We start from the raw sequence: 26,166 nt of genomic DNA on the forward strand, positions 1-26,166 counted from the left end.
TGTGACAGAGTGAAAGGGAAGCTCTATAGGCCGGTAGTGAGCGCTGCCATGAGCGATGCGTGGCTAAAAGCAGCAAATAGATAAAAATCTACATCTCAACTAATCGCTCAAAAGTTAACGTGTGTTAAATGAATCACATAATAAATACAACTGAGAAGATTAATTCAGCACAATAGTGGCCATTAATGCTCACAATGTTGTGCTTATAGCATGAACAAGTAAGATCCGACTTATGACCTGCTCGACTTAGGTCCACCCGTATTTACGACAACGGCCAGCAGATCCTTTTTTTTTTTTTTAATTCAATGTCTGGTACTGCAGCACGTAGCAGCCCGGCAACGCATACGACAGTTGCGGCAGCACAGTATTCCAGCACCTCCCTCTCACACAGCCATCTACACCACTACAGTAGTGCCTATAACCCTCACGTCGGCTATTTTGAATGTCATTCGTCTTACGTCCAGTCTGACATAGGATCGGCTGGTCGGAACCAATCCCGGTCGTAAGTCGGATGTTATGTGTATTTCAGCCTCTTCAGAGCCTCTGAGGTTATTCTGAAGTATGTTCTCGACAGTGTCTGTTATGTTGGGTCGTTGGAGTAAACAAATGTTTTGCATGAGGAAAGCTCTATTGGCCACTCTGGTGTTGATAACATCAGTTACATTGAGAACAGATACAAAGTGTGCGATTAATTTGCCATTAATCGCGAGTTAACTCATCTTCCGTGTGACTGAGATTAAACATGTTAAATGTATTGACAGCCCTAGTGTCATTTACAGATATTGGGGGCAAAGGAGACGTGACCAGAGAGGGTGCAACCAAATAGGTTCAGGTGGGGGAGGCGGATCTGCCAATTGAGGGGGGGTAAAAATGAATACATTGGAAAAGTTCTGCACCTTTTATTGTTTCTTTAAAGATTTACATTATGCATTAATCACAGTAAAGACAAACCGGCTCACCCCGCATGTCATATTTGTGCAAGCTCACAATTAAATGTAAAATTAGACGACGCCGTTAAATTGTCCCACTGCTCCAAACAATTCCGTTTCCACACCATTGAACAGGGAGCAGAGCACTTAACAAGGAAAATCATATCATTTAATCGTATAAAATATTGAATCTCCCACAGACGAGTCATTAGTTGATGTTTCCAAAGAGGTTGAAATCATTTCAGTGACATCACAGAAGCTGAATTAGTAACTCGGGTTTTCTAACCACATTGATTAGAGGAAAAGTGCAAACACAATCTGAATCACTATTTGGTTCCGAAGTGTAACAGTCGTGTTTTTCTATTCTTAATATGATCTGAAGTGGAAGAATGCAATGCTCCCCGTCAAGACATGTTCTGTGCAAAATAGATTCATCCAGTTGAGATTTGCCAGGAGAGAGATTTGCATCCTCTTGCAGGGTGGAGGAAGTGGCCTGCGACAGACGCCCCGCCACATGCACCAGGAAGCGGAAGGTCACCGTCACCTCACACGTCGGACAAAAAAATTAGAGTGGACCGCAACAAAATCAATGATTTGCTCGTCTACTGTACGGCCCCTTGTGCTGTAAGTCACTCACTAGGGAAAAGTCATGGAAACTATAATACATGTGGCACAAAAAAAAAAAAAGATCCAGAATCTTCCGAATGATGCGAGACATGCTTGTTCTAGAACCGTCACAGCACACCGAAGTAGCAAAAAATAAATAAGTGCACATGAACATGAGTCCCTTTCTTCAACTGTTGGAGGAGGTAGAGAGCCAACATCCAATAGTTTACATGCGATATCACAAGATTCAGAAAATAAAAAGGTTGTTGTTCGCTGATTCAGAGCTAGTGGTTTGACATCAGTGATATTTTGTGTCCCTCAGTTGAATGTGCCTGGCTAATCTGAGGTGTGAATTTGGGGCTGGGCATAAAGTATAGCTACCAGTAGAGAGCGCCCCGACTTCAAAGGCACTATATATGTATATATATATGTATATACTGAATATATATTTAATATTTGCGTCAATGCCACTTCCGTGTAAAAGCTGACCGTAGATCCCCGTAGATCTTCGTAGCCTTGCTCGTACAGCGTCACTGTTGGAGTCACGCTTTGAGAGAATGATACCGATAGGTGGGCCCTGACTTTAGAGATATGTGGGTGAACAATCGATAAGCTGCCCTCGTGTTAACGCTTGATCTCTTTTGGTGACATATTTCAATGGTTCTGATCTTTGATTGGAAGCATTTTACAGGGAACAAGGATCACCATAGCAGCGACTCTGGTCCCTCGAGCTTGGAGATTTATTTATGATATAATTGTTGCGATGTGCGTAAAATTCAAAATGAAGAACCCCAAAAGTTTATTACGATATAATACACCTACTGATAAAAGAGAGAGAGAGAGAGAAAAAAAAAGTTAATTTTCCCCGAATGCCGCGCCGCACCACGGCTAAAACCTGGATTTATTCCACATACGTACAGTAATATATATTTTTGTAATCTTCCATGGTCTCTGGCTATGTACACACTATACAAATAGGAAGCAGGAGGAGAAGGGGAGGGAGCGAGGTGCAGTTGGTTGGGCAGACTCCCAGTCTCGCGGCTCCTTCCCCCTCAGTCTGCCCGTACAGGTGGCTGTTCTGCTTCACTTGCGATCGTCGATGGTCTTAATGAATTCCACCGCCGCGGTGAACTGCATCCACCAATAGCACTCCTCCCCACTCAGCCGGCTGGCGTAGAAATTATTGATGTACTGAACGGTGGACAGCAGGCAGGGCGGGTTTGCCTGGAGGGGAGGAGACGTGAAGATGGTTCCCAAATTAGCCGCTGAAGGAATCTCACGCTACGCCGTACACATTACTATCATTAATATGTAAATATGGGAAAGGATGAGGCGGCTCCAGTGTGGGTTTGGAATGACGATAATTAACATACTTTTTTCTCACAAAAAAACAAAAACAAAAAAAACTATCGGTCCATTTAAAAATCCCCAGGTTTGGTTAAGGCCAACTTCTTGATGTGCTGTATCAAACGCTGCTCCTGCAATATTCTTGCTTTCATTTGTGTCAACGTTCAACCATGTCGCAGACTCAAGTGCTTCAGAAAATGTGAAGTTAATCGGTGATCAGAGAACACGAAGAGCAGTGAGTGAGGATATAAAAACATTCCTCCTCAAATCTAAGGCTCTAAAGCTAACCCCATTTGTGACTTCCCAATGAAATCTGTGTTTTCCACCTAGCTGTCACTTTAGCTGCTTCACCTCCTAACACTCAATACCTTCATGACGCTGCTTCCAATTGACTGTAACAGTCGCATAATAAAACTTCACTGGTCACACTTTACCTAGAGAACTCATCCATAATGAATTATTAGTATATTTATAAGACATTATAATGCATTTACAGAAGACATTCTTCAAAGACAGTATTTATATTAATGCACAAAAACTATACAACATTTGTTTCTGAAGTGTAAAAGATGGACTTGATGAATTCCTAAAGAGAATGTGTGACTTGGATCTGGGAAATCCCTTAAATGCAGATACGTCTTCAGATTGTGGCGGGCAGTGTGACGCAAAAGCAGCGTTCAGTATGTCAATTCAGGAGAAGAAGACTGACCAAACATCGTAAAATAAACGTAGACGTCTTGCAAATCAGGTAAATAATCCATAATATGGTCTGAGATAATACAAAGGTTTTCTATATATGTTTATAGATCACTTTCTTCACTGTTTTGGATGACATATTTACTGGCTGAAAATACGCAAAGCATTCTGGGTATTCCTCAATCCTAAGGTAGGTAAAAATAATAATAAATTTACCTTACCAGTTTTACCTTAGATGATAATTAACCTAGAGAATGTCTAGCAGAAAGTCTTATCAACGCATTATAATGTCTAATGCATTACAATATACTAATAGTTGCCAGTTTACTTTACACAGCTGTGGTTTTTTTTTGTTCTCTCTTTTTTTTTTTTTTTTTTTTGCTGAATCCATGTGGCATATTTATGTGTCCACATCAATTAAAAAAATGGCGTTAAAGAGGAAAGTAGAGAGTTCCGCCCCCCTGTTTTGTAATGCATGTAGCATTTGCAGGTGTTATAACTCTGACGCCTGCAATTTTTCATCTGCAATGATGAAGCAATTCTGTGTCTTACCAGTCTGTAACACATCACATCTTTCACAAATGCCAGCGTGTTCTCCACCAAGCAAGGATGCTGGTTAGCCTGCTCCTCGTGGAGGACAATATACAAACAACTGCTTTATTTTAAGTTCACAAAAGAATATCATCATCCCACTCTGTGATCCCTCTACAAAATGAGCACTGTTATGGATTCACTCTGGCCTGAGAAGACTAGACTGGGTCTTGTTTTGTCAGATGATTAGAACACCCCATCGGATACAAGTTAATGTAATATAATGTTAATGTTGCCTGTCACTGGCCGACAGCAGGGCATCAAACACACTCACTGGAACCTGAACACTTACTCTGATGAGGACAAAGACAAGGACCGGGACGAAGTCATCAGCTCCAGGGACGGAGTCTTCATTGGCCAGACTGAGGAGGTTCATGATGGTTGAACACATGCGGAGGATGCACTGCACTTTATCCCGAGGGGTTTTGTAAGCGTTGATGGTCTTGATCTCTGATTGAGCGGACGGCCAGGGAGCCTCCTTCAAGTAAACCTGCAGCAGGACGAGACACAAAAACTTGTATCAACTTGAAACTGAGACCATCCTGAGCCGCCACATCCACCACAATAGTGGCACTTTAAGAGCTTTTTAGGAATACCTCAGGGATTAGAAGAGCTTTATGATTTGCTGTCACAACCTTAGAGAGTCGCTGGATGTGCTCAAAGAAAAGCCTGTGGAGAGAAAAAACGGGTGTTTAAGCCTCACACTGGCCCTTACTTCAGCCGAAGCCCTCAGTTTTAAGACACGGAAGCGGCCAACACTCACTGGTCTCGGAGAATGTCTCCATCCTGGTTGGGAGAGAAGGCCAGTTTGAAGATGCGGTTCATGACGCTGCGCTCGATGGCCATCTGGGCATCCTGCAGCTGGTCCTCACTAGCATACTGCCAAATAGCATCACGGGCCATGGCGCCGTACAAGTAGCGCAGAAAGTCTTCCACTGCGGCCGTCTTGTCATCAGACGCCGTGCAGGCTTGAAACGCTGCCAAAGGAACAATCGAATATTACAGAGTGCAGGTCGACAGGTGTGGAGTTTTATATTTGCATGATCCACATGGGACTGAACCTTTAATAAAGTCAAGCATCTTTGACTCCATGTGCTCTAGCAGCAGCCGAACGCAGACAGTGGTGAAGTATCTGTTCGCCACTTCTTTATCTCGCAGCACCCTCTGCAGGAGCCTCTCCAGATGGGCCTGCGTGGTCTGCAGACCCTGACGACACCGGGTCAGATAGGCTATATATGGAGCGCGTTTTCTAAAAATAGCAGATAAAGAGATGAATGTCATCATTGACTTGAGACTGCTGTTTAGGTGGACATGCATGTAGCGATCATCACCTGTAATCTTCAGCAATTGCAGCCAGTAGCTTCCTGCAGGTTCGAGAATCGAAGCGGCTCACGCAGCGTGTGGTCTCCTGGATTTGGGCCATTTGGTTCTTATCCTGGAGGTTGATGGCCTCTGCTAGCTGGACCTTCAGGAAGCAGACAATCTCATTGTCTGTGGAAAAAAAAGAGGCAGGTAGTTACATAGTTGAACTTTTACATATTTGAAGGCAACATAAGCCAATGTAGATAATGAATCCTACCACAACTAGAAAGCTAATACATTCATTCTGAATATATTTGGAAATAAATGCTTGACACCACAACTTGTACAAAGTTCACTTCATATTATTTTCGATAGTGTATGTTCAAGTTTCGGATTACATTTTAAACATTCTTCTGTTTCTACTACGATACATATTCATCACCTTCTGGGTCCATGTGATCTGGTAGACCATTTCTTGTGGTGGCAGGAGTCATAATAGGAAGAGCGACTGAGTCTGCCGAGCACAAAGCCAACCTCAGTTTCTTCTTGGCGTCACTGTTGCACACACACAATAAAAACGTCAACCAAATTACAACAACAAGACTCAATTTTTTTTCCCCCAACTGACCTGAAGGAGAACTTGGTGTCATGCTGCTGTGCTGTCTGACTTGCGGAGTCTGGCAGGTCATCTGTTGAGATGTTCTGCAGGCCATCTTCTCTTGGCGAGTCGTGCATGCTGTCCTCCGCACAAAGATCTGAGACATGAATAAAATGGAATATTTCAATAGAACTAAACAGCAAATATCTGGGTAACAATATCTGAAACATTATCCTGACCTCCCGCTCCGTCGTAAGAAGATGCTGCGGTAGCTCCCTCGCTTGGGCTGGTCCTCTTTATGTTTCTGTACTTGTCCAGGATGTCTTCAGCAGCCTGGGTCTGTGAGTTCTGTCTGGGCAGGGGGTCATCTGACAAAACCCCCAATATAACATGCATTTAAATCAATCTCAACAAAACAGGTGACCCAGTGACAGCCAACCAACCATGTGAAATTCTCTCCTGAGGAACCTCATCTTTCTCATGCTTGTCCCTCTTCCGAAAAGCTGCAATCGGAGCTGTGAAAGAGACGAAATGACTAAGTTGGGAAAAGCACCGCTCATTACCATTAATCGATGAGGAGTCTACTGAAAAGTTTTTGCTCTGCTTTTCAACACGTGTATTGTAATGTGAATACTAGGGAGATGGATCATGTACTCCATTGAGTACGAGTGGTAAGGCAAGATGAAAAAAAAATTCAATCAGAATATCAAAATAAAAAGCCTACAATTTTGCTGATTCTATTGATTATCAGCTACTGTCCAGACATGCATCAACAACCACCCAGATATGTTGGGTTTGTTGAGACAATGTGGTATTTATTCGACAGCCCAAGTACTTATAATATTGATGATGTTTTCTAATTGAATCCCAACCAGTTCTGGTAGATGAGCCCACAATTCTATCATGTTCGACCCTCTTTCAAAAGGCACCAACTCCAAAAACACAGCATTCTCTCCTAGAAAAAAACGTTTTCTTTCCTCTTTTTCCTGCGCCCAAAAAAATCTGTGTGATGAGGACACACCTTTCTTCTTATTGTCAATGCAGGTCTGAACAAACTGTCGTCTGATGGAAGGCTGACTGCGGTATTGAGTCTGATATTCTGTACTCGTTCCAAAGGAAAATGGAGGCAGGATGAAGCGGCACAATCAAGGGAGGTACAATGGAAGATCTGATGAACAGAGGGGCATGTTTTCTCTCACAAAAGATAATGTCACATCACAGGTCTACTGCTCTAAGGCGACAATCTACGAAGCAGGATGGCACGCAGCCACTGGCTCCAGCAGTTAAGCTTGCTTAATGACGACAGCATGAAAGCGTTACCTGGGACATCACTCTCTGCCGTCCAATACAGCACTGTGAGGAACACAACAGACAGGGTTGGCCTTTCACACAGAAGCTGCCACTCAGCAGGACAGCTGACTGTGCATCACCATGCAACAGGATGCGCACAATGAACCCGACAGTTTGGCAGGAGATTGCTGGCTTTGACTTCCAAGCTCACTTGTTTAATATTTGGACACCCACTCAGAGCTTTATGGATATCAATTTAATGTTTACTTAAGAAACACAATTATCTCGGAGAGTAATAAGCAGTCATTCAGAGTGGCCACAGCTCATTATTTCCCAGATGTATGAGAGATGGTTCAAGAGAACTGCAACAAGAAAAGTGTCATCTATCACCTCTGATGACAGAGAGGTCTATCTAATGACCATTAGCTGCTGGGTGACAGCACTGCTGGGAGGGCTGCAGCCATACAGTCTAAGTGCCTTTCATGACTGATCACTTTTGAAAAGTCCATATAAATCTGCAGCATGTGAGACGTGACAGAAAAAGGACCGGACATTTCTCTGGAGTAACTTCAAACAACAACAAACATCACTTTCCGTCTGGAACATCAACCTCAGAGAACACAACATTGATCAACTTTGTCTTTCCCAAGTAATAAATTTCTTGTCGCTATGCTCTTTAAAGAGTGATATTTTCCCGTCACTTGTGATTAAGGCCATGGCGAGTTTGGCGGCAGCAATAAACAAACTGGTGGAGCTTTCAAACATCCATCTTCAAGAAGTTAATTTCGTTTAAGTTTATTTCAAGACAAATGCATCAAGTGATCAGGTAGCTGTTTTCGTTACCTTTGGGGATCGCAGAAACAAAACGTTTCTTCCACCAGGGTCTGTTGCGATCAGACTTCTCATCATCGCTGTCCTTCCTGTCCTCCACCTTAGAATTACAAATACAATCCATGAATAACACACTAACAATCACTTCAAAGCATCTTCAAAGGAACTACAAGATTCTGGCTACCTCTCCTTTCAGGGAGTCCTTGCTGGGAGATGATGAGGGTCCAGAAGTGAAGGGTCCAGCAGAGTCTCGATCTTCAACAGCCACGCGTCGATTGATGCCCGGGTCACTGGTGGGTCGACGACCAGGACAGACGACGTCGGAGCTGCGGCTGCGTACTAACCTGTCCGGGAAGGAGTGGCGCTGCTTTGTGCTTTCTAGCTCAGCCTGGACCAAACTGTGGGGCATGAAGAGAGAGTGGCGTGTGTCCTGCCCCAGGGCACAAGCTTCAGGGATGGGAGGATCTGGTGGAGGGTGAGCGGGCCTTGCATAGTGAACTTTGGGTCTCACTATTGTTCCCGTGGAAGAGCCTATTTAAAAGAGAACAGGAAAAAAAACAAAATGACGTTCATTTTGTAACACCATTTAAAACCTTCACATCAAATTATTATATATATATTATGATGAATCTGTGGAGCCGAAGACTACGTAATTTCTGCTGACTCATCAAAAGTTTTATCATAATAGAGTACAATATTCTCATACCAGCAACAATGCACAAGAAGCTTAAGATTAACAAAGTTATAGTGACATGCTTTTTTGTTTGACTTTTCCTTTCATGTGGTTTATATTGCTATTACATGGGTTACATTATGAGCCTCTAACTTTATAGTAACTATTACACAAGCCATGAGAAAGCATGAATAGTTTATGAGAGTAAAAGAAAGATGCTAAGTGAGAGTGGAGCCCTTGTTGTATATGGACCACCTGTTTCAAGGGTAGATTCTCTCCTGAAAAGCTTTCAATGGCAACCTCGTGCCATGAGCACAGTGGGACAGGGAACATTGCCAGAAAGCCTGGGGTGAGGTCTCCCAACCTGTCATCCTTTCACCTTGCCACAGAAACACAACTCTCACCAATCATTGCCAATCCGCTAAATACAGCAACTGCTCAAAGTGTGTTTTTTTTTTTTCGTCAGGGATATTAAATGACTAAATGAAGACACTCCTTTACACTGCACCCTGATCCTGTCACTTGAATAAAAGGTATTAGCAAACAGGACTCAACTGTGCTAAAAATAAACAGCCTTGTGAACTCCAATTTGTATGCAAAGAATGTGGAAGTGAAAATTACCTTCAGCACTGGAAAGGGGATCAAACATGGCAAGTAAAGAGTCTGCCTGTGAGGGTGGAGAAGTCAGGTTATGTGAGCCTGAAAAAAACAAAAGGAGACAATAAGCATTTTCCAAATCGCAATATTAAAGAAGCTGTCAGGTTATACAAAAGCCTTGCATGGTCACATATTGTTGGCAGATGGGCAGTTGACAGCGATTGATTGTCATAATTGGTTGAAAAAAAAAAATTGACACCCTCATACCATGGCCTGAATCTTCTCCATCTGGACTGGTCACAGAATCCTTTCCTCCAAAGTCTGAGCTACACTCCGACCTCAAATCCTCAATCTTGTTAGGGATATCTTCAGAGGTTGCACTGATACCTACAACAAACAAACAAAAGACACACATCACAGTTCAAGATCAAATGAGCTCTAAGACAGCTCAACTTATTGCACTAAGCAATACCCCAGCATGGCACGATTTAAACAGAGAGAATATATAGGTGAAAAAAGGTTTTTTTTCCCCAGAACAGACTTTGCTATACGACATCCTCTGGTCGGGAACTCAGTGGGGACCCTAAATTGGTAGCAGGAGGTCCCACGGGTTTGGAGGAAAAAGAAGAGTGATGATCAGATGCACACTATCCATCGGCAGAATCCTGTGGGACATTTTCGTGTGTGCTGAGGCAGGAACATCACTGCTGGTTTCCTAATCTAGGCTACTACTTCATGCATGTCTGCAGCACAGAACTTCTTACGTATTTTATGTGAGGTAAAAAATCTTGTGATGCAGTATTTCTGGGGGGAATTTTACATACAAAAGTTATCTTTTACAGAATTTACAAAACAAGTTCCACGTGGTGCAGCACTTCTGATGGTTAACAAACAGTACCGTAATTTCCGGACTATAAGCCGCTACTTTTTTCTCGCGGTCTGAACCCTGCGGCTTATAAAACGATGCGGCTAATATATTGATTTTTACAGGGATATTCCAATCAATCGGCCACCGATTATGAAAGGCTGAACTCGTTGTGATCTGTGAAAGCCGATCACTGCCTGTCATTGCTGGTCACAAAATCCGAGCACATGTGACAGCAGCCGTTCTGATGAGGCACCGCCCGCGGTTTGTGATGCGTCCGCTCCTCCCTCCCGACTCGCCACTCGCTTGGCAACGGCGTGTCTAACGCGGAAGTTTTTTTCAGTCTGTCATGTCAAGTTTGCATCCTGCAGCACATGCACGTTAAAAGGCGTCAACGCCACGAATTCAATACGATATTTAAAACACCAGCACTTGACGGAGCACAGAGAGTTTTCTGGTGCTCATGAAAGTGAAACTAACGAACCCGCGGTCACTCGCGACACTCGCCGGTCTGAGCGTGACGTTCAGAACGCGAAGCATATTGCCCGAGAAATAATCATTAATTTCACCGCGCCAGATGAGCAGCCTTTCTCAGGTGTCGTTTTAAGACGGAATCAACCGGGACCGAATCCGCTGCAGTCTTGTGTGTGTCAGATGCAGCGTTGAATCAGTGAATCTGAAACGTTTGCAACCGTCCAGAGTGAGAACTTTCATGAAAGAAGTTGAAGACAGCTGCTTCAGCTGAGTGCGCTTCCTGTCTCTCGGAGCATCCCGAGTTTTTACAGTCTAATGAGCATGCTCTTTGCTGGCAAAAATATTGAGCTTCGTCACATCAAACCGATGACATCACGGGCGTTTTATTTACCTTTAAAGCGCTCAAATTGCGCTGTTTTCGCCCGCGTGTCCGCAGCTCTGCTGACACAGACAGAGGGTGAAAACAGCGCTTTCTGAACACTTTAAATGTAAATAAGATGTGAGGAGTTCATGACTGGAGTTCAGAACATTGGCAAGATTGTTTCATGAGTCAGTCTCGACACTGGACCCCGTTTTCAAAACTAGGATCGCTAGAAGTGATCCTCATGCATTTTCTGTGGCGCAGACAGCAACGGTGCACCCGCGGCTTATAGAGCGGTGCGGCTTATGTATGAACAAAATCCATTTTCCTTCTTGGATTTGGTGGGTGCGGCTAATATTCCGGTGCGCTCTGTAGTCCGGAAAATACGGTAATCAATGAGTTCATCTGACTTCAGAGTGTTTGAAAACATTCTCCAAAAGAGGATCGACCTGTATATGAGGGAGGAATGAATACGAAGGGTGATACCTGAGACAACACTGAGGCCTGGAGTGCTTGGCCTCGAGCTGACTTCTCGGACCTCTGTGTCATCTGATGTGCTTCCTACACCAGAGCAACTCTCCAGTTCCTGCAGTCGCTCCTCCTGCTTCAGGTCTGGGGCTTCTGAAAATTGGCCATAAAATATAAAATGAAAGTTTCGAACTTCGCTATCATGTTCTATTTTTCTATTTTGACATCTAAACTATTGTATTATCTCTTCACAGCCCACACCGTGCATTGTAATTATTATGGTTAACTCAAGTGAGCACATATGGATGGAGCCATTATAATCCCTCATAACTGGCAAACCAAAGCATAAAGCCAGTGTGGCCAATTCTGGAGCCGCCCAGCGGAGTTGTTTTTCGTTAGAACCCATAGGCTCCGCATTAACGGCGCAACTCATTTGCATGCTCGTTAGTAATAATGTGCAAGTAAAGTACTCTTCTGAGTGTAGTTTTCTACTGCTGAACCATGAAACAAGCCCCCTACTCAAAAAGTCTGATCGAGCTATTACAGCGGAGATCATGGGCAGCAACAGGAACAGAAAGCAATCAAGACACTGGTGCATGTCATTTCTGCACCGCACACGCTGAACTGTTGTTGTGCATCTGTTAACTAAAGACTCGCTTTTTACAAAATACATCTACTTTTTTTAAAGCAGGCTTAGGCTAACTATCGGTCTCACCTCCTTGTGAGGGAATGGTTCAGACAGTTTTGGGTGAGTACAGAGTACACAAGTTTACACTTCACCTGATATCGCTGCATGAATCCTTAATGGTAACAATTAAGTGGGACAAGCCATGCGTCAAGTGCAGCTTAAGAAGAGACGAAATCTGCACAGCGGTCTTTCAGCAAGGTAATGTAAAGTCTCGCCAACCAAAAAAAAAAAAAAATCTGACAACATGTAAAGTGACTGAGGACAGCTGCTGTCCTTGCGCTTCCATCCCTTCTGCATCACCACAGGTGCAAACACACCTGCTGGTCCCTCTGAGGCACGGGAGCTGCCTTTTACTGGCACGCGCAGATCTGCCCTGAAAGGCTGGCAGGAGCGTATAAATATGATAACAGATGCATGAGCACCATTTTTCGTTATAGAATGTCGTGAAATCACATCTGGTGTTTAAACCATGACAATAACCCACTGAGGTTGAATATGATAAAATGCACATACAGAATTTAAGGCTGAACAATAGACCTGTCACAGACTACCTCAAACTTGTCTTTGTAGTGCCGCCTTACGGAATTCAAAACTGAAATAACGGTGAACAATGCATGTATTTCAAGGGGTAAACTGAAACCACTGGGTACACATTTGTGGCACAGTCATTGATACAACCATGACACTACACAGAGAAAAGTGTCATAGTTGGAAGCAAACTGAATTTAGCCAAAAATACAAATGTATAGGCAGTATTTGCAAGACTCATCGAAAGCTATGGACACCAGACCAAGGTTCAAAACAGAATAAATAATTTTGGGTGTGTTAAAAGGTCACCAACATAAATAAAAGGTCACAGACAGTGATGCGTGAATGAACTTGGCAGCCCACCTGAGTCACTAGGCAGGACTTCGACACTCCAGGCCTCACTTGTGGTCTCTGAGATTGTGGAGCCATAGGGATCCAGCAGGACTGAACCAGAGCCAGGGAGACACAGAAGGTTGCCAAGCATGTTCTCGGCGGCTGCACCTGAGAATAGAGAAGCAAAGACTTCTATATGCAAATCCATTCCATCGCAGATTTGTTTTCCACCGATACAAAATGTGGAGTTAAAACGTCTTGGCTACAGTCAAGAGTTAAGCTATTTCATCGCTTTACAGGCTTTTAATTCCCAAGAATTGATTCATTTGACTTAATTAGTGGCAATAAATTATTCAAATGTTTAATGTGTGCAATACATAAAGTTAGATGGAATAATAAGAAAACATCTTTATGACTAGTAAATTGAATGACCATTTTGTGCTGTTAATGCAACAGTTTAATTAAAAGTGCTCCATTACGTTCCTGCCTGGAGTCATAACTTTTTCATACTGAGCAACGACCAGACAATGAAAAAAGAAAGATATGTATAGATCCAAGTAGATTTTATTGGTGAGGAGACTTTAATAGAGGAAAACAAGACGGGTTTGGAGGCGGCAAACAGCTGAGCCCCAAGGACATATAACAGTGAGCGCAAGGTTAAAGGTTAATGGCAATATCTCACCTGGCCCTGGCCTCGGGAGCCATGACATTGAGCTGGTGATTATGTCTAACATTACTCATAAACAAATTGCTGTACCCATGTGCTCACCAAGGTTCCGCTCCCTTCAGCTTTTTTTAAGAAGTAATTGGAAAATTGGTAGAACAAAGAGGAATGGTGAAAAACTAGTCACACTGTGATATAGTCAATGCTAACAGCCACCCTGCAATAACACAGCCCTTGGCCCATTATGGATATACATTATGTTCCATCAACAAGAGCATGCCAGCACCCAAGCTACATACACACTAATGTTGGCGAACGACCAGCCTCTCATTGGCAGTGAGAGAGTTCTATCCCGCTGTCCGTGTTTACAGTCTTCAAGGTAGGGGCACAGAGTACTTGTCTTTCAGGTGGATGATTAAATGAGTGGCACAACAAGAAGTGAAACAATTAGAATTTCTGCCTCATTATCATGGTAATCTTATCAGTGGGATAATGAGGTATTAATGGATATTTAATGTGCATCTCATAACCTAATCCCTTGGAGAAAACACATAAGGAAATCACTGTAAATTCACTTAATGATGGAAAAGTCCCCCAACGCCATATTCCGAAGAATGAAAAATGGTGGATGCAAATGAGAAGGAACCAAGGTCAATAAGACTGCAGGGACTGAATGAATGTCAGACACAGTGAGGGAGGGACAGAAACAGGGGAGATGGAAAGATGGGCAGCAGGCGATGGGAGATGTTCACTGAAAGATGAAGGGAGAGGAGTGAGAAAAATGAAAATGGAAATAAAACTGACTCTAAATAGAAGAGGGATTTCCTATACACAGGTGATGGAAGTGAGTTAAAGCACATAAATATTTAGACTTAACTCATTACAACAAAGGTCAAAATATTAATCTCACCTGCTATTTCCTGCAGCCGATCTTCATCCATGTTGGGGTCAAAGTCACTGCCCAGCACATCGGTGCTCCAAGTTTCGCTGACCGTCTCCGAGATGTCTCTGTCATCTCCTAAGCCCATCATGTCCCTGATCTCAAACTTCCTCAATTTGTCATCCAAGTTGTCTTGAGTGGTGGCTTGAAGGAAAACGGACAGTTTAAATGTTTCATAAATAGATTACATTTTCTAAAAACGTTCCAATTCCGGCACATACCCTGCTCGTGCTCCAAAAGCTGTAAAGCCTCAACACCGTTGCTGCCAGATGGTCCAGCTCCAAGCTCAGAGACGGACTCTCCTTCCAAGTCCAGAGATGAAACTGAATTAGATCGGTTTGACGGACCTAAGATAAACATGAATTGTCAGAACAATAAGAAGTGAATGTTGGATTTTAACAGTTCCTGTTTTACATTTCAGAAATTTTCATTTTTTTTATTTTAAAGCTTTAAAAACTTTTTAAAAATGGTACATTAAAACACCAATATAAGAGGGAAAAGGTTGTGTTAATATCACAGAGAACCAACCCTGGTCAGAATATACCAGACGTGTGGTTTTGCTTCATCTGACATCAAGATCAATGAGGTTAAGTCTTCTCATAATCCAACTTTCACAAACAAGCTCAATGAAATCCATCATCTCATAACTAGAACTCGAAGATTAAACAGCCAAGACAGCAACGATCCAATTCAAAGACGTGTGGGACAGGTATACTTGGTCAAACTTAGATCTGTCATTATTTGAGAGGTTAGAAAGCACACTTGCCCTCTGAGATGCCTTCCAAATTGTCACTGCAGAGAGAGAAGCGCAGCGTTTTGTCTGGCTTTCCATGCATCTTTGAGTCATCAGAGTGACCTTCTCCATGGGCCCCGTCGTTCATCTGCAAGTTTAAAACCTAAGAGGCAGATGACAGAAAAGGTTTGTGGGTCAAATTCATAAAACACACAACATACGTGTACCTTTGAATGACCATATACAGGTAATACACATATACATGAGGGTTACAATTGAACGGATGCAGATTAACTTGATATGTTCATGCAAAAACAATTCTGCTTTTCGTGGGAGTATCTGAATATCAGACATTTAGTTGAACACCCCGTCATCAGTGCTATAAATTATAGCATTAATTTAATTACATTACCTCATTCTCTGACATCATTCCTGGGACAGACTGAGGTCCAGTTCCGAGAGAAATCACCAGCACCTCCTCGGGCACTAGCTCCTGCAGAGACTCTTGGGAACTGGCCTCTGCCTCCCCCTCCTGGGCAATGTTGGTACGGCTTCGACTACGAGCAGCTGCTGACAAGTGAAAAGATTTTAATAGACAGTGTTTTTTGGCTTTTTGAAGTCCTTTAGGAAACATTTGTGATATGGCAGATATGGAACTCGCATTTATTGGCGTGAATGAAAGCAAAATGCAAGTCAAAGCTGGGAGCAAATGAAAACGTGGTGTTATGTAATCACAAATGTGTCTGAGAATAGGATTACGGTATTCATATATAAACTAGCTAAGGTCATCTGGTATGTAAAAAAAACTCTGCTGCTTAGCACAAAGACGTTACCCCACCAGTGGTGACTAACAGATTGAGATTACAGTGATGGGAATATCACGTATAATTGGTCAGAAAAATATAACAGATGATGGTGGATAACAACATGAATACACTGTGTCATGAGAGAATTTAGTACACTGTTGACACTAAAATAAAAACAAAAAAAATAGAAGGCAACGCACAACAACATAGTCACTTTAAAGCAACAGATAAACCAGACTAATGTGGAGACCCCTACAAAATTTGGTGCGATTAACATTACATTTCTTTATGGAATTATGGATCAAAACCAAATTGTGGCTCATGTTAACAATTGTAATAATTAAATGCTGACAAACATTGCATTTCTGCCAGAGGTGATACAGTATCTCTGATGACAACTGTAATTGAAACTCAGAATATGACAGCACAATGTGACAGATGAAAAGTCAAAGCTCTAAGATCTACAAATAAGCGTTTCGAGAGCACATAAACAAAAGCAGAAGTAAGCACTAGAGGTGAGCTACAGCGGTTTCCGTGCTGCTTGTTGCATGCTGATGCTGGGCGGCTGTTACCAAGCACTGTGACATGACAGATACACAGTCCCAGCACTACCTCAATTCACAGGCTACCCACCAAAAGGGGTTACTAATGGAATGTGAGCAGACAAAGTGGTGCTTGTAGGGTCCCAGGATGTTATAGCGGCTAAATGCTGTCCTGGTGATTCATTGGCAGCGGAGGAAAACAGAAGGACAGGGCAGGTAGTTGGAGAAGAAATACAAGATCTCAGATCAAAAACATTCCATGCAGCGTAAAATTCCATTAAGATTGTAAGTTTAAACCTCATATTTCAGTCAAGCAGGCCCGAGTGGTTCGTTTCTAATTAAGAGGGAGGTGCTAGTGAATCATTTGTCTTGAAAATGCTAATGAAGGCAGCCGATGCATCTATTCCATCCATTCCAATTAAAATAAGTTCATTTATATTTGGTAATTTAATTGGTTGTCATTTCTATAATTGAGCCTCAAACCAGGCCATGCTAATTATCCCCATAACAAGCAGAGAAAGAGCTCATTAACTTGCCACAAACACAAGCCTTTCACTACTCAACTTGTTTATTTTGCTTCTCATTATAATTTCATCCTCTAGCTCCTATTTTAGAAAAAGACTCGAGTTAAAAGCCAATGAACTAAAATGAGATCAGCACTTCAAGGAACTTAATGGGGGCTGCAATATTTGGTGCTTCATTAAAACCAGAGGGTTGAGAGAGTGGGTACCTATGGGAAGTCTGTTCTTCTTATTGGCTGGAGTGGTGGCTGGAGACAGCTGGGGGGTATTTGATGGCGTGAGTTCCAAACTGTTGCTCTTCACTGTTAGCGACTGTGGTACATTGGCTAGTAGGGTCTCAAGAGCCATGTGCTCCTCTTCTCGAAGGTGGTCTCCTGCTGTTACGCTGCGAACAAAGTCCACCTGAACAGACAAGAACCACACACGCACCTGCTGTGGGAACTGCTTTAAACAGACAAAATTCTCAGCAATATTTTGCAATTTTAGTTGATTGTATTAGAATTAAGATTGTTGTTAATATGCTACATATGATGGATCACATTTAAAAAAATGAAATTAAGTTACTCCAGCCTAATAAATTGTTGCTCCATAGAAATTCATTACACAATTTACACCAATTCTTCAATATCAATTTTATAATGATAATAATAACAATAATCATCACCATAATTGTTATTATTACACTTGCTTTCCTCTGATTCCACAGCTAATACATCATTAATATCAGTCATATTAAAAACTGGCAGTTGAACTTTTTTTGTTTGAAATCTCTGCAGATAGTTGTATGTGTCTAGCCTGCTCAGCAGAGGGAGACATAGTTTACAAATACGGAATATTGAGCCTGCCTTTCTCTCTTCCTAGAGAAAGAGCATGTGTTAACAAAAAAAATGATATCTAAAGAGCTGTAATGTTGAAGTTTATAGAATGTCAAGAATCATGTACACATTCAGGAGCAGGACAAAATTGTCAAGTGCTCTTAATGCACAATGCATTAAACACACATTTTAGCAATTATAGAAAAGGAAAAAGATAAAGAAAACATTGCAGTATTAATAAATGCATTGTTATTGTATATATAATGTACAACTTGGTGCTGGTAGTAGAGCTGAGGGCACAATTCTCTTAGAAGGCTGTATCTACTCATAGAATCAGGACAGAACAGCAATATTTTTAAAAGATTTGAACGTCTGAATTGGTGGAATTTGAAAGAAAAAAAATTGACTTGATTTACAAGAAAGAGGAACTGCGATTTAATCCGATGCGGTAATGGAAATATTTGTCAGCTGTAAACACGTGGTCATAAATCTGTATCAGTCGTGCAAAGGGAAATGATGAGGTGCACGGCAGGAACAAAAACAAGAAAAACTACTTTACAGCAGGGGTCTCAAACTTGCAGCCCACATGCCCAATTTTAGCTTGGGAGCGGCCCCCGAGGGGCAACCCCGCTTCATCCAAACACTGTATAAGTGAATGCTAATGGATGGCATTTAGGCTTTCCTTGGAAGCAGCTTTACAGTATTACAGTCCAAAACTTATTACCACATCTGAGTTTGACAACACAACCAGGTGACAGCCGTGCAGAAGGATAAAATTGCACACTGAGTAGCCTTGTGAGACTTTTCAGTCCTGCAGCGCATGATGAGAGACCATGTCAGACATTTGCGGGATGATTTGTGTTCTTTTTTTAAAGGAGTCTGAAGATCAAGAGGCCCACAGTGACAATAAGTAGAATTACCCACAAGGATTCTTTTAATGCAAATAAACAACATGATCAGATGAAGCAAAATTATTTACTTATATATATATATATATATAAGCAGCAAAACCACAACAACCTTTGGCCCAGCCTCAGTGTTTGAGACCCCTGCTTTGCAGAGCACATTATAATGTAGCCATATATAATATAAAAAAAATACATTCAGAATACACAGATGAATGACTCACCAGTGCCATCAACTGGTTGTGAGTGATGTAGACAGCAGTCCGACTAAGACCCTCTAAAAGGTTCATTGAAGACATTGGCGGAGTTTCAACAGCTCGTCCTCCAATAACCACATCCAGGAAAGCAGCCACACAGCTCTACAGAGAGACACCATCACCACATATTGTTAAATAATTAAATAACTCAAATTTTCAATGAAATATAACTAGCACATCACAAGAATAAAATGGTAAGTTGTCAGTAATGATTATCTTACTTTGTCAAATTTGGATAAGCAGCTTTTCCTTCGTGGGTCTGCATCATCATCGGCCATAGCCAACTGCTGCAAAAGCTGACCAACCTGTTTCACACATGAAGAAGAACCTCCAGTAAAGTGGTTTTAACTTTGTGCTCGAGTCTCATAGTGCCACTGACCTGCATAAGGTTAAAGCGAGCCACTTCATTAATGGGTGCATCTGATATGATTCCATACTGTTCTGGGTTTACAATTGCTGGGCAGATGAAGCAGGTCAGCAACAGGTCTGTGCACATGGTGCGAACCTCACCCACCTCCAACCCTTCCACACAAGATAAAGTCTTGTACATCTGCGACACAATCCAACGAAGGCTGTGTGGAAAGCAGTAGGTGTTCTGCTTCAAGTATCCTATGAACTTGTTGACTAGCGCCACCAGCTTCGCTTCATTGGCCTCAACAGCTGTTTGTACTCTTTGCCTGTAGCCATCCGAGCCCTTTTCCCCGAAACGCTCCTGTTGAGCTGGAGTAAGGCGCTCAGTTACTTTAGATGGGTCTGTCTCGAGATGATCCTCATCCTCCACCAGCAGTTGCATTATGGGTTCATGAAGGGTGGCAGTGAGAAACAGCTTGGCAGAGTACAGACCCTCAGAGAAAAGCTTGAAAAGGATGCTGAAGGCACATGTTCCACGTCTCAATAGTCGTCGAGGGTTGTCACTCTCCTTCAACTCAAACTCAATTAGGTACCGCAACACCTGTAAGTCAGATAAAAATAATTAACATGCTCAGTTTATTTGATTAACAGCAGATGATCTTCAAAAAGCACACTTCCTGGAATATAGACTCACTTGAAGCAGATAGCTTTCATCCTCCTGCATGATGCAGTTGCCATATAGCGAAGTGAAGACATTATGAATGACCCCCTGAGTGTGCTCCTGATTGAGCCTCTCCCCCGCCACCAGACAAGATGCCACCAGTCTGGGGTTCTCTCTCAACCGGGCCAAAAACTCCCCGTAGATAGTTTCATGAAAACCAAGACTTTTGTAGCCATCCACAAATTGTGTGTCCTCCAACATTTTGGCATGTTGGCAACATTCTGCTGGAGAGGCTTCAGCGCTGTAAAAGACATATTTGCATATTCAAAAGACCTGTTATGGGAGTGCAAGGTGACCTATACAGAATACAAAATACATAACTAAGCTCGTGACCAACAGTTTACACAGATACAGTTGACATTAGATGCAATCATTTACACTAACACTTTTTTTAGTGTTAAAACCTTTCTTTACCTCAAAGTCTGTATTTTTATGGACGTTTTTATGGACATTTTGGGTTTGTTCTGAGTTCAGACCCCAATCAACAGAATAGATATTGACATCTGCTTGGGTTTAAACTATTTCTTGAATAAATCTAGTTATTCAGCAGGAAATTAGATTTTGCAATATTGTGAATTTACTGAAAGTGGCATTGAGGAAGAGTTTGGCAGAGTGCAGACTCTCAGAGAGGAGCCTAAAAAGGATGCCGTGGGCTCATGTTCCACATATCAATAGACATCGGGGGTTGTCAAAGCAAAGCACAAAGCTGTGGTCTGCTCTTGCTGCCGGCTTTAGAGTGTGAATCCTGTGACGCAACCATTACCTTTACAGTACTATTATTAAAATTGTCAGTGGGATACCAGTTTATAACCACTAGCAACCGGACCGAGTATTATGGAACCACAATCCACTTGCAGTGCTGCAAGTCTGTGTATTAAGAGACTTAACACAGCCAAGCAAGCAGCAATTAGACATTGGAAGATAAAATAAATATTAACTAATTTGCTATTTAGACAGCAAAGCGTTGACATATTCCATCCAGAATGATGACTATATATTTGGTCATCATTCTGACAAAAAACGAGTAAAAAAAGTTTTTTTGGTCACTGTGACTTCATAAGTTAAATGTCAATAAATATCTATAGTGAAATTTGAAAATTCAACTGCTTCATTGTGTGCATTATGTGCATATTCAAAATGTGTTCAAAACAAACTGATCAAAAGGAGATGTTATGTGAGAGCCTGAGTATACATTTATTAAAAAGATTCTGAATGTTTACCGACCTTGTAAGAATGAGACGATCAAGGTTGATCCGCTGCTGCTTGGCAATCCAGGCTGCCCTGTAGAGACGCTCAGCTGTCTTCAGAACATCAGTATTCAGCCTTTGTATCAGCTGTTTCTCCGATGCCACATACAGACGCTCCTGCTTGAGATGGTGGGCCAGAGTGTGGATATCTGGCTTCACCATTTTCACCAGTTCACACAGGCAGAGAGGTGAATAACTGAAACGGAGCAAAGGGAAGGGAATTATTGTAGACACTCAGAGGAACTGAGAACCAGGGTCAGCTCAGCAATGTTATACCAAGCCACTCTTCAATCTTCAGGTATTATGAAGATAATTTTCTGAGAGATGTGAAATATATTGAATTCTTCTCTGAATATGATCCACTACATTGACAGATCCAAATAAACACTGCTTCATAATGGTGTGTTTGTGACCCAGTACATCATACTGGATGGGATACAGTCATCGCCAAAGCAAAATAATAAAAGAAACCAAAGAAAATGTCTTTTTTTTTAAACATCAAATTAAGATTACACAGTACATAATCCGTTACAATGAGCCTGATCTCTAAATATGAACACTCAACGTAAAGTTGCGTCAAGTAAATGACAACAAAATCAACGGGACAGAGGAGGATTGCAGGATCTCTGAAGTCCATAGGACGACTGAAGACCAAGAGAAACAATAATACAAATTATTTCAATATTATTCATCTGCTTGGATAAAATTCAGTTAGCCTCAATTAGAGAAACCAGGCATGGTGTGTCAAAAAACACAATGAAGAGTAAGATTCTTAACTGTCACTTACAAGGCAAAATGTTTCTCACTATCAGTATGTGCTTCCTTTCATAATAATCTGAACAAATTAACATGCAATCATACAAACATGCTGCCTACTTGATGAAGTTTCATGAAACAGTGTCAATTATAGAGCACAGAAAACCATCTAATGGACTCTGAAAATGAGGGTGATGCTTCATGAAATCGAATCAGCCCATCACTACTGTCTGTCTTTGTCCAGTAAAGTGATCATTTGCACCATCATGACATCTCAATTGAATGAGTGAAAAAAAAAAAAAAAATCGCATAGTACATTATGCAGCAATATGCAAAGCATATTTTTGTACATAGAATTATATACTGTCGGGGGAATTTATATGCCATATCAAACACCAAACACAGAGCATGAAATGAGGACGATTCTGTGGTGAATATTCAAAACAAACATATCATTGTGGTGGGCAGTAAATCTAACGAAAACAGATTAAAATGGATTTGGCTGTGGGAGAAGAATGAGACTAGACTCTAGGCTAAATCAGCAGCCTCAGTGTGGGAATGACAGCCAACTCAGCGCCACTGTTTGCATGCAAATAATACATAACCACAACACTGGAGATGATACGTCTAATTATTTTTGCTAAGCATGTTCAAGCAGACGACACCGGTCACACTGAATTTAAAATGATCAATTAAACAACTATTACAGGATTGCCGACAAATACCTATTTAGATACGAGCATCAATCAAAGCTGCTTCAGTAAATAAAGATTTATAACAGAATGACAACCGAGTCTGTAGATTATGAATTATGACTTAAAGAAATTCCCATAAATGTAGTGACTTATCAATGTCACACCTTTACTGCCTATTGCCTTTGTCATGGTGCCAGATAATGGTCAGCACGCACAACACTAATCTGAAAGAGAGCAGATTAAATCAATATTCACATACTGCACTGTATAGTCAAACAAAAACACTTCAAATGACATCGCCACACTTATCATTAATATTAAAGTGCTCAATGTTACATACAGAGGAAAATCAATCTGACCGTTTGCTTTTGTGTTTTATAGCTTTCGAGAAATCTATATATAAATTAATGATTGATAATTACTGTTATGTTATATATGATTACGAATTTGTCTAAGTATGCAACAAATACATTGAGTTCGCTTCAGTATTGGATGGAGAATTCACCACAGTGTTGTGCTAAGACTAACATGTTTGGGCAAAGGACTCACAGGTTTCCTTTGTTATTCACCAAGATATTTACTTCAGATTACAAACATTACACACTTTGCTCTTACCCAACAATAGAGCACGCATTTGTGGAGGTGTATGCAGCTCAGTCCGACTTGCAGGGTCCAATTATGTATCTAAACATAATCGTATTTTTGTAAAAGCACATTCCTCACATACTTCACGATGGAAGTGAAAAAGCACACAGGCTTCAATATGGCCAGCAGCAAGGTGAACTGCTTTTTGTCCGCCTATGTCAGGCGTCTTCAACAGAATCAGTTTAATGACCCCAGTGTGTGAGGTAAGGACATCACCAAACACGGAGGAAAAGGAAGCATAAACAGTAGAAGCTGTGTGTTAATAGGCTGAGGGCAAGTAGTGTCAGGACAGGAACTGAATACATTCGACTAAAGACAAAGAGAACTTGAGACATTTTAAAAAATGATTCAAAAAAAGGCCCAATATTGTTTCAGTATTTGGGAACTATCGTCTTACAGAGGCCCATGATTATTTTAAAAATAATAAATACAATAATAGAAAAGATGAAAAAAAAATAAATACAATAAAACCATTCTAAATAAACTATTCACCAAGTCCTACACAACTTATTGTAAATCAACCAAGCAACATCCTCTTTCCACTTCCCTGTGAAGCCAAAGCAACAACTAACAAAAGGTACATGGCTTTGTCTTTCTCTTCCACATCTCCCCAAAATGGTATTCTCATAACTCTGTTGCTTATATGAAAACATAAGTCCACAATAGGCTGTTTTGTAGTATCAAATATATATACCTGGTAAAAATTAATCAACTGTGACAAGATTTATTACATGGCTAATAAAAGGATTGGACTATTGAACCAGAGTGCTGAGTTTGTGATCTGTCCTCTTTGCATGCTTGTTTGGAACCAAAGGGTAAGTTCAGTGTTCAGAGAAGAACATGTTTCCAGAAATTTCATTAGAAAAAAAACTCCTCAAAATAGGGCTAAGCAATAAATATGGACAGCTGCCAGTCCTCAACTGACAACAAGGGTAAAAAAATAATTCAGACCACCAATCATCTTTTTTCATTTTGTCATATGATATCAACACCAATTATATGTCACCTTACAATCTGGTAGGTAAAGGTCTGCATCTAGAGGATTTTAAGAGCATTGATAGATTCTCTCGACAAGAGCAATCCCACAATTGTTTTGGATTAGATGCGAAGTAAGGATCTGAAACAACCACTAAAGTTTTAATTTAATCTGTGGTTATATTTCTGAAGCATCCCAGCTACATTTTCACATCACAAAAGAAGACACATCTGCACAATCCTTCAAGAACATTAATGTCGAAGTCAATAGAGGAACAAGAAACAACAGTTATGTCAAACGATACATGACAATATGGGTATGAGAGCGGAGGAGTTGCATATTTTTTATTCATTGTAGTTTGTTTTCGTTATACATTGTGCATAATCTGGATTTAAATTCTTTGTTTCAGAAAAGGAAAGAGGAGGAGAAATCAGGACATTTTACCGTTTCTGACAGTACAGAAAGTACTGAAGAAACAACTAACGCTGCGTTCACGCAGCAGACCAACTGAAGGAAAGACAGCAAATACATGTAATTCAAAACAAAACAACGCATCTTAAATGTCTCACTCAATTAACAACCTGGTCAGTAAACATGCACACTACAGATTTATTGTCGACGTGCACAGTTGTGTATTGCTTCAGCAGTTACTCAGTGAATACTTCAGATGGCACTCAGTCAAAAGGTTTTTACTTCCACAAGTACCCATGAAGTGATCTATTATTTAGGACTTCAACGACAGGTAGGCGAAATACAGTCATTTCGAAGAAAAGAATAGCAACAATATTGAGGGGAGAAGAACCTTTGGAAGTCAAATAAAAAGTTGCATTGCGAACTTGTCTTTTTGTTGACAACGTACTTCAAATAAGAATGCTGTGTTTGTTAGCTCGACAGGGCAGACTGGAAAACCAGGGCACAGTAAGTAAGACGCATTTCACACAGATTTACCGGCGATCGCCACACTAATAACACAATCGAACAGACAAACCGCAAACTGAAACCTGTTTGGTTTCTCTCATTTAAATGTCTGCTAACCTCGGCTCGTCAAACACGGCGCATTAGCAAATGAAGCTAAAAGGCTAAGTTAGCTTAGCTAATGGTTGCCAGGTATTGAGTGACAAAACATGAATAACAAACTGGGTTGCGGTAGAACGGCTACTTACCGAGCGTAAGTGGCGTATATTGGTCGTTCCCTGTCACACACACCACAGAAAAAAGAGGTATTTCTTCGGGCTGAGTTGTTTGTTGGTCGCTTCTCACTGAACAAACCTAGCTGTCATCTACTGTCATCACGAGGAGACCTGCGCGAAACGCATGCGCGTTGAGTGTCAAATGAATGACAATACTATGGAATTGGGCTTGATGTTTGACTGTTAAAATAACTTGCATTTTTTTTAAATGTGACCCCCTTCATG

The 26,166-nt window shown here is 41.4% G+C and overlaps 1 protein-coding gene across 6 annotated transcripts; it reads right to left on the reverse strand.

Moving 5' to 3' along the window:
* Positions 1–868: 868 nt before the first annotated feature.
* gapvd1 (GTPase activating protein and VPS9 domains 1) lies at positions 869–26,052 on the reverse strand. 6 transcript variants are annotated; one of them, XM_053871250.1, is made up of 29 exons: positions 25,915–26,052; positions 21,657–21,875; positions 20,406–20,673; positions 19,740–20,312; positions 19,582–19,665; positions 19,328–19,462; positions 17,593–17,785; positions 16,954–17,034; positions 15,927–16,081; positions 15,548–15,677; positions 15,003–15,128; positions 14,752–14,925; positions 13,208–13,345; positions 11,647–11,781; positions 9,728–9,847; positions 9,485–9,562; positions 8,375–8,721; positions 8,203–8,290; positions 7,390–7,422; positions 6,513–6,584; positions 6,309–6,437; positions 6,100–6,226; positions 5,914–6,026; positions 5,501–5,660; positions 5,231–5,418; positions 4,933–5,146; positions 4,766–4,838; positions 4,462–4,659; positions 869–2,759 (listed from the first exon to the last, which is right to left on the reverse strand). In XM_053871250.1, the coding sequence occupies exons 2-29, from the start codon at positions 21,839–21,841 to the stop codon at positions 2,619–2,621; spliced, it is 4,458 nt and encodes a 1,485-aa protein (XP_053727225.1). In that variant the 5' UTR covers positions 21,842–21,875; positions 25,915–26,052; the 3' UTR covers positions 869–2,618. The 6 variants fall into 6 exon arrangements, with proteins under 6 accessions (XP_053727225.1, XP_053727224.1, XP_053727228.1 ...); XM_053871249.1 differs by having other exon boundaries at positions 15,927–16,084; XM_053871253.1 differs by lacking the exon at positions 16,954–17,034.
* Between the last annotated feature and the right edge of the window lie 114 nt (positions 26,053–26,166).

The sequence above is a fragment of the Synchiropus splendidus genome, chromosome 7 (assembly GCF_027744825.2).
Source record: "Synchiropus splendidus isolate RoL2022-P1 chromosome 7, RoL_Sspl_1.0, whole genome shotgun sequence".
NCBI classification, from domain to species: domain Eukaryota; kingdom Metazoa; phylum Chordata; class Actinopteri; order Syngnathiformes; family Callionymidae; genus Synchiropus; species Synchiropus splendidus.